Source organism: Pelophylax lessonae (assembly GCF_965119305.1).
Source record: "Pelophylax lessonae genome assembly, chromosome: 2".
Classification (NCBI taxonomy): domain Eukaryota; kingdom Metazoa; phylum Chordata; class Amphibia; order Anura; family Ranidae; genus Pelophylax; species Pelophylax lessonae.
In genome coordinates this window covers 46,254,150-46,271,312 of record NC_138769.1, presented here as the reverse complement: position 1 = coordinate 46,271,312, position 17,163 = coordinate 46,254,150, and the positions used below count along the sequence as shown (strand labels likewise).

Genomic DNA, 17,163 nt, shown 5'->3' with positions numbered 1-17,163 from the left:
ATCTCCTCCATTTTGAGTTTACTTTTCATCTGAGCACACTGCGTCTCCATAGCGGTTTCATCAGTGTTGCTAGGGACAACAACCTTCCTCTTTAGTAGACTCTCTTTAGGCATGGATGGGGCTGGTTCAGACGGCAACATCCCCTCCATCCATAGAATCCGGTCTCTCATTTCATCTATCTTTGCATTCTTCAGGCGTTTGGACCGCCCCATCTTCAATAACTCCACAAACAAATTTTTCACAGTCCAGCAAACAATTTTCAGACCACTGTCTCTTCAACACATGTAGTTTTTCTCTCTCTTGCAGGATCTCTTTTCCTGCGCACACAGTTTGTGCAGTCACTTGCACCAGACACAACAAAGTTCATCAAAAAATTTTGAGACCCCTGTCTCTTTAAAACACTTTTTTTTTTTTTTTTTCTTCTGTCAGGATCTTCTCTCCTGCACACATAGATTGTGCAATCTCATGCACCAGACAAAGTTCATCAAACATTTGCACTTCCTTGCAGGGATCTTGCTGCTTCTGCCCACTGCATACCTCCACCATATGTGAGGGATTAGCTCGGTGGCGGGTGTGGATGACCCCTTGGGGGCTGTTTTTTCCCAGAGAGGTAGCCGACAAGTGCTTGCAAACAAACAGTGTGGTTTATTAAATGGTGTTTTCTTCACCAGGCTGTATGCAGCAAAACATCCAAAATAAAATAAAACAGAAAATAAATCCTTGCCTCTGTGGGCGGCTACCTTCTCACAACTGGAACCTGCCTAAGTGTCTGTCTCCAACCTACCGTCGGGCAGACTTCCTTGTCCTACAGTGGACACTCAATAGTGCTTTTATAATAGTTTCACAGGGCAACACAGTCCTTTTGTTTCTTTCACACAGAAACACTTCGTCTTCTCACCTTTGAGACGTATTCACCCTTGGTTACCGTCCCGGGCACACATCACTCCGGGGGGTCTTCTCCCAGGCCCACACATCCTGTCGGGAGGCACACGCTGACTGTCCTCCTGCTCCCAGCCCACATGGCTTCAGGATGCAGCTTCTGGAGGCAGCAAACAACAGGAATTTCTCTGAACAAATTATAGAGCCTTAACTCCCTCATTCTGAACAGGTGAAGGCCTTTCAACTTCCTGCTGGCTAGCTCTGTAGCCAACACCCTAAATTAATTAATGGACTTCTCAATCAGGTGGAAAATGTATCTCCTTCCTGTGACTACATTCCCAGATTTAGCTGACTTCCTGTCACAATATATATATATATATATCTTGGAGAGAGAGAGGTTTCTTGGAGAGAGAGAGGTTTTGTATGAGATATGTAAAGAGCAGGGTGTTAATAATGTTCTATAAAAGTGGGTGTGCCGCTAGGCCAAATATTTTTCTGCTTCATTAGTACACTTTCTAGAATACATTACACTGTCCAGAAGGCTCATCCTACAGGACTTGCTTCACATACAAATCTGTTGCTATTAATATATTTTTCCCCTATTTGAAATTTCAGATTTTTCAGATAGTGCCTCAGACATGTCAGAAGATATTTATCAAGTCGCCATGGTAAGTAAACTTATACCTTCAAATCATCTTTTAGCGTGGGTCACAAATTATTGCCAATATAGTTTTTTTTATTATATGCAGAGTTGCATCGCCCCATGCTCAGGGTTCCCATTGATAAGTAACAGTCAGGTTTTTACATTTTAGTAGGTGCCCTCCTGAGATGCATATATTTTAAGTGGTTCTAAAGCGGGGTGGGGAACCTACGTCCCAGGGGCCGTTTGCGGCCCTCAAAGTAATTTGGTCCGACTCCCCGTGCAGCTGAGTCTGTGTCTATCAGCTGATCTGTCAGAACGGAGCCAATGCTTCCTGTATAGTTCTGGCTCCATTCTGACGGTCTGAGTTAGTCACAGGCGGAATTATATCATATGCACTCCGCCTGTGACCAATACAGGAAACATTGCCTCTTCCTCCAGCGCAGCACCGCTGCTAGCCAGCATTTCCCGCCAGCAGCACACACAGCAGTACCAGCCAGAGCCAGCAGTACTCACAGCAGTACCAGCCAGAGCCAGCAGTACTCACAGCAGTATAAGCCAGAGCCAGCAGTACCCACAGCAGTACCAGCCAGAGCCAGCAGTACCCACAGCAGAACCAGCAGTACCAGCCAGAGCCAGTAGTACCCACAGCAGTACCAGCCAGAGTCAGCACTCAGCATTACCCACAACAGTTCCAGCCAGCAGTACCTACAGCACATTACCCACAGCAATACCAGTCAGCAGTACCAGCCAGCAGTACCAGCCAGCAGTACCCACAGCACAGTACCAGCCAGCAGTACCAGCCTGAGCCAGCAGTACCCAAGGCAGTACCTACAGCACAGTACCAGCCTGAATCAGCAATACCCACAGCAGTACCAGCCTGAACCAGCAGTACAAGCCAGCAGTACCAGCCTGAGCCAGCAGTACCCAAAGCAGTACCAGCCAGCTGTACCCACCAGCAGTACCAGCCAGCTATACCCACCAGCATTACCCACCAGCAGTTCTTTTCAAAACTTACCACCACAAAGTCGACTGCGCTCCAGACTGACCGACGCAAACATGGAAAACCAGTTGCGAGTAGCAACATCATCAATACCAGCTAACATCACACACCTCACCAAAGAGAAGCAGTTGCATCCACCACATTAGGGGTGAGTTAATTACATTTTTGACCAAATATAACAGGCACATTTTTAAGTTGATCATTTTGTACGGCCCCCGAATGATTTTATAAATACCCAAATGGCCCTTGGCAGAAAAAAGGTTCCCCACCCCTGTTCTAAAGGCAGAAGGTTTTTAATTTACCTTAATGCATTCTCTACATAAAGGTAAAAAACTTAAGTATGCAGCCCCCCCCCCTTTCCTCAGCCCCTCCTTATACTTGCCTGTGCCCACTCTTTAGTCAGTGATGTGCAAGAGAGCAGCAGCTCTGTAGGCTCTATCCATTGGCCATTGGCTCCTGCTGCTGTCAGTCACAGCCAGTGGGGAGACAGTGGGGGGAGGGAATATATCTTGCCATATATGTTAAAGGTGTTAAATGCTGCCAGGCAACGTGGTATTTTACCATATTCTATGACAAAAAGTTAACATAATCCTGCTACTGAAACTGGGTAAGGACCTTACGGATCCTGGCTTTTATAGGCTCATCTCATTAGTTCAGAATGACATAAAAATCCTTGAAAAGGTTCTGGCGTTACACCTCAATAAAGCTATCTCCACGATTGCCCACTCAAACCAATCGGGCTTCATGCTTTAAAAGTCTCGGGCTGTCAATCTGCGCAGATTGTTCCCTAATATGCAGGCCAGAGCAGATAATACGGGCAATAGAGCACTATTATCCCTAGATGCGGCCAAGGCCTTTGATAGTGTGGAATGGCCCTTTCTTTGGGCTGTCCTATCCAGGGGAGGGCTGGCAGCCTTAGGCCTGGGGTGCAAGTCCGGTCAAGTGGCCCATTGAACCACCGAATCAACTCACCATCCATGCCCGCCTGGTTTAAAAACGAATATTGATGTTATATAGCAAGACAAATATGATACAATATGGTATCATAATTAATTTTTTTTGGTAAGATCTACATGAAAAAACATCGAAAATTTTGAAATTCAATATTTTCTACTTTCTGATAGAAAAAAATTTCCAATTAAAAAATGTTTAAAAAAAATCAAATGTCTTCATGAATTTAGGCCAAAATGTATTCTGCTACATACCAAACTAATGAAATAGCCGGCCACTCTGAAAATTCTTCTGAATTCTAAATAGCGCAAAAAAGCGCTATAAGCAGAAAAAGAGCGACAATTTTGAAAACAAAAAACAATATTGTTTACTTTCTGCTGTAAAACATTCCCAATAAAAAAATTTAAAAAATTAAATTTTTCATCTATTTAGACCAATATGTATTCTGCTACATATTTTTGGTAAAAAAAAACAAAAAATAAGAAGTGTATACTGATTGGTTTGCACAAATTTTATTGTGTCTACAAACTATGGGCTACATTTATGGATTTTTTAAAAATTGTTTTTACTAGTAATGGCGGCGATCAGTGATTTTTAGCGGGACTGCGATGTTGCGGCGGACAGATCTAACACGTCAGTGACACTTTTTGGGGATCAATGACACCAATACAGTGATCAGTGCTAAAAAATACACTGCTACTGTATAAATGACACTGGCAGGAAAGGGGTTAACACTAGGGGTGATCAAGGGGTTAAGTGTGCTCCTAGGGAATGCATTCTTACTGTGTGGGGGATGGATGTACTAGAGGGAAAAAAAGAGATCTGTGTTTCAGCTTAGCTGAAACACCAGATCTCCATCTTCCTGTGACAGAACAGCCGTCTGCCTTGTTTACAAAGGCAGACCTCCATTCTGTCATTCTCCTGCATGATCGCGGGTGACCTGCTGATTGGCTCCCGCTGTGTCGCGCCCCCTAGATCCCGTGCACAAAATCACGTACCGGTATGTGATTTTGCACAGGCGGGCCGCCCTGCCACACTATATATGCGGTGGGCGGTCTGGAAGTGGTTAAGCTGGGAGAGTGGGTCCTGTAGTCCTTCACTAGTTGGGGGATCGGGGGTGTGTGACACATGCTGAGCTCTGAGGGGCTTATTATGGGACCTGTAGTCCTTCACTTTTGGGGGGGGGGTTACATCCCCAAAAGCAAAGGACTTCAAGTCCCAGCATGAACCCTGGCTGAGATCTAATCATGTGACCTCCTCCTCTGCTGCCAACTCACGCTCCCATGACACAAGGGGGAGCCCTATGGGACCTCAGGGACCCAATAACTTTAACTGGACTGTATACAGCATGTATATTGATGTCTAGCTGCTCCTGGCACTATATACCTGTCCATACCTGTATTATTAAGGTATGGGATAGGTACAGGGCCGGTGCTAGACTATTTTGCGCCCTAGGCACTTTCAACCCCCCCTCAAAAAAAGAAACTGTATACATCCCCCTCTTTCCTGCACATAATGCAATCCCCCCCTTTGAACCCTACACTCCCCTTTCTGTATTCACTGCTCCCTTTAATTCTACACCCTCCTTCATTTACACACTGCCCCCCTTTAATGCTACACCCCCCTTTAAGCCTATAACCCCTTCCTACTACACTCCTCTTCCTATACACACTGCTCCCCTTTAATGCTACTCCCCCTTTAAGCCTATAACCCCTTCCTACTACACTCCTCTTCCTATACACACTTCCCCCCCTTTAACCCTACACCCCCCTTCCTATACACACTGCCCCCCTTTAACCCTACACCCCCCCTTTCTATACACACTGCCCCAATTTATTTCTACACCCCCCTTTCTTTACACACTGTCCCCCCTTTCTGTACACACTGTCACTCCTTTCTGCACACACTGCCCCCCTTTAACGCTACACCCTCTTCCTGCACACAATGCCCCCCTTTAATGCTACACCCCTTCCTATTCACACTGCCCCCCTTTAACCCTACGCCCCCTTCCTATTCACACTGCCCCCTTTAACCCTATGCCCCCCTTCCTATACACACTGCCCCCCTTTAACCCTACAACCCCTTCCTATACACACTGCCCCCCTTTAACCCTACACCCCCTTCCTATACACACTGCCCCCTTAAACCCTAAACTCCCCTTCCTGTACACACTGCCCCCCTCTCTAGAGGTGACATCCACCTGGCATGAGGAGGTGACAGAAGAAGAATATGGCACTGGCCATGGCTGCACCCTAGGTGGCAGTGCGCCCTAGACGGCTGCCTAGTTCGCCTAGCGGTAGCACCAGCCCTGGATAGGTATATAGTGCCAGGAACAGCTAGACATCAATATACAGGTATATGGTGCCAGGGTGTAGCTAAGTACAGAGTACAGGGAAATAATGCAATGCTCCACACATGACACTTTTTTTTTTTTGTCACTCACTGTTCTTCGCCCGATCACCTCACCGCAGCAGGTTCACTCTGGAAACTCTGGAGAGGTGCTTTGGATGTTGTGCAGATCCCTGCTGTCTTCAATTCTGGATTCCTGCAGGCAGTTTACCAGTTCCTCTTCTTCTCTTCTGCAGCGGCCCCACAATGGAAGATGGAGGGAGGAGCCAGGGGTGGGTGGAGCCAGTAATCGGCGCAGAGGACGAGGAAGATCCTCCTCTGCTTTGCATGCTGGGTCTTGCTTTCCTCCTCTGGAGTCCGGTCCGTGACGTCACTGGTTGCTAGACGCCAGTCGGCTGGTGATCTAGCCCCCAGGTCTCCGGGGCCGGTGCCGGCCAGTCAATCACTCACAAATTCACGATAAATTAATAATGAATAGTAAAACTTAATGAGGAAACTGAGCGGCCTTTTCTGGGGGGTATCACATCGGCCTGGGGGGAAATTGCCACCCTGCCCCCCGGCCCAGTCCGCCCCTGGTCCTATCTAAATTTGGCTTTGGCCTGTCTTCACGTCCTGGATCCATTTATTATATAGTAATCCGGTGGCATCTATTCGGGAGGCTGGCAGGATCTCTCCCATATTCTCCCTTGGCAGGGGTACCCGTTAGGGGTGTCCCCTGTCGCCATTATTATTCGTGCTGGCAATTGAACCTCTGGCTGCATCCATCAGGCAAAACCCAGATATAATGGGCTTCCAATTTGGTGAGTTGCAGGAAAAAGTCATGCTTTATGCTAATCATACTATGTTGCTATTGAGAGACACCCTGCGATCACTGGAGCCGGCAATGAGTACCATCACCAAATTTGGGGAAATTTCAGGTCTGCTTACAAATTGAAATAAATCTGCGTTGATGCCCCTAGACGATAACCCCTTATGAGTCATTTCCCCTGCCTGCCCATTGCCTGTCACATCTACCTTTAAATACCTACGCATTCAAATCACCCCGCAGCTGGGAGACTTTTGTTGCTTAAATATTGTGCCCTTGCTGTGCCGTTTCAGGGACAAAATAAAAATGGAAAAAAAAGGAAACTTTGGCTATCCTTGGCAAGGAAAGTGAATTTAGTAAAAATTATCTTTATGCCCCAGCTATTATATTTTTACATAATACGCCCATAGTGATACCATTAAGTATCTTCCAAGAGGTGAACTCTATTTTTAGATGCTTTATGGCACAAGAAGACCCCTAGAGTGAGACTGGAACACCTTCAATGACCTAAAGATGCTTGAGGTTTGGCCATGCCTGACCCCTGGCTGTACTACATAGTAGCACAATTGCAACATCTATGAAAGGGTCTAGCTCTCTCCAATAAAGACCTTAATCCGTCTGGCCTAGATTCCTCTTCATGTATTCTGTTGTACATGTCGAAGGTGCCCGACTTACCCACTGGCCTAGAGGCTGAGACTTTTGCCAAATCGAATTGTCTGTTGCCTACATACGTCCTTATCCAAAAGATTTAGAATAAGGCTAAGCAGCTCCAGCAGGTTAATGGTTTCACTTGTTTCAGTCCCATTTGGCATTATAACCATTATCCGGAGTTAGCCAAAATACAACAGGCCTCTAGGTGGCGTAAGTGGGGTGTAACTCACCTTCAACACATCTTTAGGAACGGATCCTTATGCTCATTTGAGGAATTAAGCGTGAAATTCTGTTTGCATAAAACTCTGCACTTTTATTATATTTAAACTAAACATGCTGTAGTGGCGCAAGATTCTGTGATGGAGTGGCAGCAATCCCCCATACCACTATTTTACATGATAGCTGAAACTGTTTCCACCAAGTGATTTATTTCCAGATGCTACGCAATGTTACTAACCAACTTTTTAGCTTCTTGACACCGATGTAATGCAAATATGCGGCCTTCAGCTTCAAGGGGTTGTACTGCAGGCATCACCCGGTACTGTTTTTTTTAGAGCGGACGGTTGGCTTTCTTGTAATGACAACCGAGGCGGCTAATCAGCCGCTCAGCTGTTATTACAAGCAGTGGGAGGGGATGTCACCCCTACACTAAAACCTCTGATATGTGTTCGTGGCCAGATCTAGCCAATCTGATCTGGGGACTGGGGGTGCAGCAAAAAGAGTCAGGGGGCACACTGTGTGTAAGTCACTGACAGTCTGTCACGTAGTGTCACAGCCTGGGGAACACTAGTATATATTAGACTGTCATTAGATTGGGTGATTAAACAGAACTTGTGCCCCCTTATATCAGATGTCATTATCAAAGTCCCCCTTTACATCAGGAGTCCTCATCAGAGTTCCTCTTTACACCATGAGTACTCATCAGAGTTTCCCTTTTACATCAGGTTCCCCGTCAGAGTGCCCCCGTACTTCAGGGTCCCCACCAGAGTGCCCCTTACATCAGGGTCCCCACCAAAGTGCTCCTTACTTCAGGGTCCCCCATCAGAGTGCCCCCTTATGTCAGGTTTTTCCATCAGAGTGCCCCCTTACATCAGGGGCCCCATCAGAGTGCCCCCTTACATCAGGGTCCCCATAAGAGTGCCCCCTTACATCAGGGTCTCCATCAGAGTGCCCCCTTACGTCAGGTGTTTCCATCAGAGTGCCCCTTACATCAGGTGTTTCCATTAAAGTGTCCCCTTACATCAGGGGCCCCATCAGAGTGCCCCCTTACATCAGGGTCCCCATCAGACGGCCCCTTTACATCAGGGTCCCCATCAGAGAGCCCCATTACATCAGATTTCCCCATCTTATGGGGACTACTGGCATCTGATGAGGAGCAGTGTGATGCATCACGATCAGAGTATTGGCACTGCAATTATCCCACCACATTGAACCCCATACCAGCTGCTGCGTTGCAACACAGTGGCTGATGTGAACAAGCCCTTACAGTCTTTCTGGCTACATGATGCTGGGCCTCTATCTGCTATCAATCTGATTGAGGAATTAGCTGTACAGTTAGCAATCGGTGGTACATTGGCGACACCCCCTACCACTTTTATTATTAAATCTTTTCCCCCAGCAGAGTACACAAGGAGGCCATGTTGATCTGTCAGCTGCCTGTCATAGTCCAAAAAACAGTCAGAATAACCCGGCAGCACCAAACAAAAAGTGAATGGGAATCTTCATCATTTTCTTGCCTTTTTTTTTTTTTTTTCTCAAGGCACAACCAAATATTAGTTTGACAAAGGAGTTTGACAATCTTATCCGCCCTTCTATTGATCTCGTTGACTCACTGCGGGCACTGGGAGTGGAGAAGGACCTGAACTTGCCGGCAATTGCTGTTATTGGGGATCAGAGCTCTGGGAAGAGTTCTGTATTGGAGGCTTTGTCCGGAGTGTGTCTCCCCAGAGGCAGCGGTAAGGCTTTCTTGTGTATTATATTACTATTTTAATATAAAAAGCGCATTATCTGTGTTTTTATATATACATTGCCTTGAAAAAGTATTCACACCCCTTGAAATTCCCACATTTTGTCATGTTACAACTAAAAATGTAAATTGTATTTCATTGGGATATTATGTGCAAAGCTGGTAGAGACATACCCAAAAAGACTTGCAGCTCTAATTGCAGTGAAAGGTGGTTCTATAAAGTATTGACTCGGGGGGGGGGGGGGCTGAATACAAATGCACACCACACTTTTCACATATTTATTTGTAAAATATTTTGAAAGCCATTTTATCAATTTCCTTCCACTTCACAATTATGTGCCACTTTGTGTTGGTCTATCACATAATATCCCAATAAAATACATTTATGTTTTTGGTTGTAGCATGACAACATGTGGAAAATTTCAAGGGAGATCAATACTTTTGTCAAGGCACTCTATATACTGTAGATATACATATGGTATTTTTTTAAAACATATTTTTCTAATAGTATAACTGTATCAGATAATTGCAGTATTAAACAGTAATAAAAAAAAAACAGGCTGCAGAGGCCTCTGCATGCAGAAGTAATTTCACTCTGAATCAAGTCTTCAGCTTGCATGTGATCACTGTATCAATACTGGCATAGTGATCACATAATCACGAAACATTCTGATTGGTCAATGATTACTAGTAGGTTTGACAGTTGGTAATTGTGCAAAATGTCAGCTGGTAGTTATTAAAGAGAGGATGTAATGTATCCTTGGTATGGGGCATTGTGCAGAGGAAGTATAATATGTATACAGTATATATATATTGTGCAGAGGAAGTATAATATGTATACAGTATATATATATATTGTGCAGAGAAAGTATAATATGTATACAGTATATATATATTGTGCAGAGGAAGTATAATATGTATACAGTATATATATATTGTGCAGAGGAAGTATAATATGTATACAGTATATATATATTGTGCAGAGAAAGTATAATATGTATACAGTATATATATATATTGTGCAGAGGAAGTATAATATGTATACGGTATATATATATTGTGCAGAGGAAGTATAATATGTATACAGTATATATATATATATATTGTGCAGAGGAAGTATAATATGTATACAGTATATATATATATTGTGCAGAGGAAGTATAGTATATATACAGTACATATACAGGTGCATCTCATAAAATTAGAATATCATCAAAAAGTTAATTTATTTTAGTAATTCAATTCAGAAAGGGAAACTCATATATTTTATATAGATGTGTTACACACAAAGTGATATATTTCAAGCATTTCTTTCTTTTAATTTTAATGATTATGACTTACAGCTAGTGAAAATCCTAAATTCAGTACGTATCTCAGAAAATTAGAATATTACATAAGACCAATAAAAAAAGGATTTTTTAATACAGAAACGTTGGCTTACTGAAAAGTATGTCCATGTACAGTATAGTGTGCACTCAATACTTGGTCGGGGCTCCTTTTGCATGAATTACTGCATCAATGCGGCATGGTATAGAGCCGATCAGCCTGTGGCACTGCTGAGGTGTTATGGAAGCCCAGGTTGCTTTGATAGCGGCCTTCAGCTAGTCTGCATTGTTGGGGCTGGTGTCTCTCATCTTCTTCTTGATAATACCCCACAGATTCTCTATGGGGTTTAAGTCAGGCGAGTTTGCTGGCCAATAAAGCACAGTGATATCATGATCATGTGACCTGGTATTGGTAGTTTTGGCAGTATGGACAGGTGCCAAGTCCTGCTGGAAAATTAAATCAGCATCTCCATAAAGCTGGTCAGCAGAGAGAAGCATGAAGTGCTCTAGAATTTCCTGGTAGAGGGCTGCCCTGACGTTGGACTTGATAAAACACAGTGGGCCAACACCAGCAGATGACATGGCTCCCCAAATCATCACTGACTGTAGAAAAGTTTGCATTTCATTTGGAAATCAAGGTTCTAAATTCTGGAGGAAGAGTGGAGAGGCACAGAATCCAAGTTGCATGAGGTCCAGTGTGAATTTTCCACAGTCAGTGATGATTTGAGAAGCCATGTCATCTGCTGGTGTTGGTGCACTGTGTTTAATCAAGTCCAAAGTCAGCACATCTATGCGACTTTAAAAATCAGCGACTTTGAAAAGGTACCTGCACTACTTTGATGCAACTTTTGATGTGACTTTGATCCAGAAAGTGTAAAGTAGTGCAGGTACCTTTTCAAAATTGCTGTTTTTTAAAGTCGCATAGATGGGAACGGGTGCTATTGAAATCAATAGGCTGTGACTTGTCATGTGACTTTGTGTGTCCAAAGTCACATGACAAGTCACGCTAGTCGAAATTGAGATTTAGTCTATGTTTCCACTATTGCGATTTAGAGTGTAACTTTAATTCGACTTTGATCCAGCTTTACACTCTCTGGATCAAAGTCGCATCAAAAGTTGCATCAACGTAGTGCAGGTACCTTTTCAAAGTCACTGATTTTCAAAGTTGCATAGATGGGAACATTTGCCATTGAAATCAATGGGCTGTGACTTGTCATGTGATTGTGTGTCCAAAGTCTCATGACAAGTGACACTAGTGGAAACGTAGACTTAGTGTGATTGCCTGTACTATGATCATTGTACAGGGCCAGATTAACATAGGGGCTATTGGAGCTGCAGCTCCAGGCCCCTACCTTAATATAGGCCCCGGGCTGGCCATATTCACTGTTACCGCTCTTCTGTTACTTGTAAACACAGAAGTCTGGCTTCTATGCTCGCTTCCCCAGGCAGCTCCCTCAGAACCTCCCCACACAGCACGAAGGCCGGACAAGGAGGGGCAGTTGCCGATGCATGGATGTGTTTATGGGCTTCAGAGACAGCATCCCATGTTGAATTAGGCATGCATGGCTGCACCCTTCCTCCTCTGGGTGCATGCCAAGGCACGGCCCTTAAGGCCCTTCAAAATCCTCAGCACCAAGCCCATGATGCTCTTAATCCGGCCCTGTCATTGTAGACTGTGAGCTGAGACCCCAGAGCATTTCCAGCTACACTGACAGTCCCCTCCGTGTCCAGCTTGTTCTTAATATACGGGGGAAGTGGTCCCAAATCTGTGGTGCTCCCAGGAACAGGAGGTGCTAAGGGAAGATGACTTACAAATGATATGCTTGCGATCTGCATATTCTGTAAATGACAGCTACAGAACTTTTACTCCTGTGTATGGAGTTCCGCGCCAAAGAATTCTGTTAGTATGTCAAATGTGATGTCAGGCGTCATGCATCCTAGCACATTTACAATAAAGTGTGGAAAATGCACTTTATGTGTGGACATTCCTTTATTCACAAATATTAAGGCCTATGGCCAGGGATGCAAAGAGCAGGCCTCAAGCCAAGAGTGTGACACACTATGGTGGAAGGATCCATAAGTAACATTTGGGTAGTTGCCCTATCTAAGAAGTTGGACAGGAACTTAGTTCCTTAGTTGGCGTCAAACTTTAGAATAGTTTGACGCCAACACCTGACCAATCACAAGCTCCCTAACAAACATATTTCTCATAATTTTACTTGTAGATGGAAATCGGTCAATTTATTGGGATAAATGAGCAGGCTGTCTTTGAACAGCACTCTTTAGTGGTCAATGAGGATGGGAACTTACCAAAAACACTACTCAGGACAGTGGGACGGTGTCTTTTCAGGAGACCACGTTCTGAAACTGCCTTTATCTGTTAAATTAGGATCTAATGACAATTTTATTTTCCTAAATAACTCTGTGATACCATTTTATTCTCTCCACAGGCATTGTCACACGTTGTCCCCTGGAACTTAGGTTAAAAAAGTCTGCAGAGGGCTCAAGGTGGCATGGAAGAATAAGCTACCAGAACCAAAAGGCAGAAATTCTGAATCCAGCAGCAGTTGAGAATGAAGTGAGGACGGGTAAGACCTTGTCTAGTCCCTCCTGATCATCGCTTGTTTTAACTTTATCCTCTTCTCTGGTATCCTACTATCCCAGCTCTCAGGTCTACAAGATGCATCCATCCCTCTGACTACTCTCATCTTCTGCCCCTCTCTGCCATTTTCTTTAAAGTAGAATTCTAGGCAAAACTTTTTTTTTTCCTTTTTGGCAGTGGCGGCTGGTGCTCAAAATTTTTTGGGGGGCGCAAACAGAAAAATGTAATAGGCATTGCTTTGCGGCAAAAAACACTGTAAAAATTGCGTGACTTTGAGGTCACAAAAGTGTAAAAGGGGCCTTCAGTAATTAAGGCATAGCGTGCCCCCTTTCAATGCACAGAGACCAGCGTGCCCCCTTTCAATGCACAGAGACCAGCGTGCCCCCTTTCAATGCACAGGGACTAGCATGCCCCCTTTCAATGCACAGGGACCAGCGTGCCCCCTTTTAATGCACAGGCACCTGCGTGCCCCCTTTCAATGCACAGAGACCTGCGTGCCCCCTTTCAATGCACAGAGACCAGCGTGCCCCCTTTCAATGCACAGAGATCAGCGTGCCCCCTTTCAATGCAGTGACCAGCGTGCCCCCTTTCAATGCACAGAGATCAGCGTGCCCCCTTTCAATGCTGAGATCACGTGCCCCCTTTCAATGTAGAGATGCCAGCGTGCCCCCTTTCAATGCAGAGATCACCGTGCCCCCATTCAATGCAGAGATGCCAGCGTGCCCCCTTTCAATGCAGAGATACCAGCGTGCCCCCTTCAATGCAGAGATCATCGTGCCCCCTTTCAATGCAGAGATGCCAGCGTGCCCCCTTTCAATGCAGAGATGCCAGCGTGCCCCCTTTCAATGCAGAGATACCATCGTGACCCCTTTCAATGCACAGAGACCAGCGTGCCCCCTTTCAATGCACAGAGACCAGCGTGGCCCCTTCAATGCAGAGATCATTGTGCTCCCTTTTAATGCAGAGATACCAGCGTGCCCCCTTTCAATGCAGAGATACCAGCATGTCCCCATTCAATCCAGAGATGCCAGCATGCCCCCATTCAATGCAGAGATGTGCCAGCGTGCCTCCTTTTAATGCAGAGATACCAGCGTGCCCCCTTTCAATTCAGAGATGCCAGCGTGCCCCCTTTCAATGCAGAGATGCCAGCGTGCCCCCTTTCAATGCAGAGATGCCAGCTTGCCCCCTTTCAACGCAGAGATGCCAGCGTGCCCCTTTTAAATGCAGAGATGCCAGCGTGCCCCCTTTCAATGCAGAGATGCCAGCGTGCCCCCTTTCAATGCAGAGATGCCAGCGTGCCCCCTTTCAATGCAGAGTGAGCAGCGTGCCAAGCCCCCTCCCAGACCAGTGCACTTACCTCAAGCAGCGGCGGCTTCTCTTCAGTCATATGAAGGGGGAAAGGGCTGGGAATGCCGCTCAGGTGTGTGTCCAATCTGGTGCTGGCTAGATCCGCCGTCCGGAAAGATTCATGTAGAAATGTGGAGCCGCACACAGATGAATGAAATCAAAAATAAGGTGTCTTTATTCTTCAAAATAATCCAGGACAAACAGACAGTGTGAGGAACAGAATGTGTCCAAGGTAGACGCGTTTCACGGCACGAACGGCCGCTTACTCTATACCACGGGTATAGAGTAAGCGGCCGTTCGTGCCGTGAAACGCGTCTACCTTGGACACATTCTGTTCCTCCCACTGTCTGTTTGTCCTGGATTATTTTGAAGAATAAAGACACCTTATTTTTGATTTCATTCATCTGTGTGCGGCTCCACATTTCTACAGGCTTCTCTTCAGTCCCCTGGCATCTAATCGAGTCCTCAGTCCTCCCGCCTCCTCCTCGGCCAATGGCATGGGGTTTGCCTTTCGGCCAATCAGGAAGCGCATATTGGATCCGCTTCCTGATTGGCTAGGAGGAGGATCCGTGTGACAATAGCGAATTTTCATTCGCTATTGTCACACAATGGGTAGGCTCGGGGCGCACTGCTCTGCGCCCCTGGTCCACCCTTTGCTGAAGCTTATTAGAACCTCTGGCTCTAATCAGGTGACTAAAAAAAAAAAGCCCCATTGAACTCCATTTGTCCGGCGCCCCGCATATAGATAAGGGGGCCGGACCGTTGGATAGGGGAGCGGCGCCCCTGCGCCCCCAACGCACCTGCTGCCACTGCTTTTTGGATAGAGCAAGGGAGGGTTAAAACCTCTGTCAGATTTGTACTTCACCATCAGTGTTCCATTGTGGAGATTTCCCTTCACTTCCTGTCCCATAGTCAAACAAGTGAGAGGAAATCCCTGCAAACTAAGGAAATTCCTTAAGGACACACAGGTCACCAGAACCAGTGTCCCCATTGGAAGATTTCCCCTCTATTACATAGAAACATAGAATGTGTCGGCAGATAAGAACCATTTGGCCCATCTAGTCTGCCCAATATATCTGAATCCTATGAATAGTCCCTGGCCCTATCTTATATGAAGGATAGCCTTATGCCTATCCCATGCATGCTTAAACTCCTTCACTGTATTTGCAGCTACCACTTCTGCAGGAAGGTTATTCCATGCATCCACTACTCTCTCAGTAAAGTAATACTTCCTCATATTACTTTTAAACCTTTGCCCCTCTAATTTAAAACTGTGTCCTCTTGTGGTAGTTTTTCTTCTTTTAAATATGCTCTCCTCCTTTACCGAGTTGATTCCCTTTATGTATTTAAAAGTTTCTATCATATCCCCTCTGTCTCTTCTTTCTTCCAAGCTATACATGTTAAGGTCCTTTAACCTTTCCTGGTAAGTTTTTTCCTGCAATCCATGTACTAGTTTAGTAGCTCTTCTCTGAACTCTCTCTAGAGTATCTATATCCTTCTGGAGATATGGCCTCCAGTACTGCGCACAATACTCCAAGTGAGGTCTCACCAGTGTTCTGTACAGCGGCATAAGCACTTCTCTCTTTCTACTGCTTATACCTCTCCCTATACATCCAAGCATTCTGCTGGCATTTCGTGCTGCTCTATTACATTGTCTTCCCACCTTTAAGTATTCTGAAATAATTACTCCTAAATCCCTTTCCTCAGATACTGAGGTCAGGACTGTGTCAAATATTCTATATTCTGCCCTTGGGTTTTTACGCCCCAGGTGCATTATCTTGCACTTATCCACATTAAATTTCAGTTGCCAGAGTTCTGACCATTCTTCTAGTTTTCCTAAATCCTTTTCCATTTGGCGTTTCCCTCCAGGAACATCAACCCTGTTACATATCTTTGTGTCATCAGCAAAAAGACAAACCTTACCATCGAGGCCTTTTGCAATATCACTTATGAAGATATTAAACAAAATTGGTCCCAGTACAGATCCCTGAGGTACCCCACTGGTAACATGACCTTGTTCTGAATGTTCTCCATTGGGGACAACCCACATTTTTGGGATTTTCTTTTACTTTCACTTTTAATGGTAACGGTAAACAGGATAAATAGAGAGGGGCAATCTCTCTAACAAGGGCACAGACAGCAAAAAAATAAAAACTCATAGGTGTTCTAATCTCTCTCCATTTTGTCCAAAACTAAAAAATAAAAAAATCACCTTTTAGTTATACTTTAACAGCTTTTCAAAAACTTGAGAATACAAATCAAGTTACAATGCTTTGAAATTGGAACACTTCACAACCTACCTCTCATCTATATCTCTAACATTTTAACCACTTAAGCCCCCCAGCCTTTTTCTCCTAAAATCCTCTTGGTTCTGCGCATTATGGCCCCTTTAACATAGGCCTGCTCAGCGGGGAATCTGTCCACTGACCCCACTGAGTAGGCGGATGGCTTGTCCATGTCAGCTCCGCTTATACAGAGTGGACACGGACACAGCCCGCAGTCCTCTTTGGGTAGTCCGATGTAAATGGACACAAGTCAGTTGACTCATGCTGCCCCATAGAGGCCAATGGATGGTCCGATTGGGTCCACTTAAAAAACTGACAAGCACACCCAATCGGTCTGTCCATGTGAAAGGGGCTCTTATC

General features: G+C 45.1%; 1 protein-coding gene across 1 annotated transcript in view; it reads left to right on the top strand.

The window, feature by feature from the left end:
* Positions 1-1,498: 1,498 nt before the first annotated feature.
* The window catches only part of LOC309547943 (uncharacterized protein), a gene marked incomplete at its 3' end in the record, with an annotated part of 206,728 nt that continues 191,063 nt past the window's right edge, over positions 1,499-17,163 (top strand). Inside the window, exons 1-3 of the mRNA XM_082247940.1 lie at positions 1,499-1,547; positions 9,038-9,233; positions 13,020-13,157. Of these exons, the coding sequence (XP_082104066.1) occupies positions 1,518-1,547; positions 9,038-9,233; positions 13,020-13,157 (364 nt within the window). The 5' untranslated portion in view covers positions 1,499-1,517. The remainder of the gene's footprint in view (positions 1,548-9,037; positions 9,234-13,019; positions 13,158-17,163) is intronic.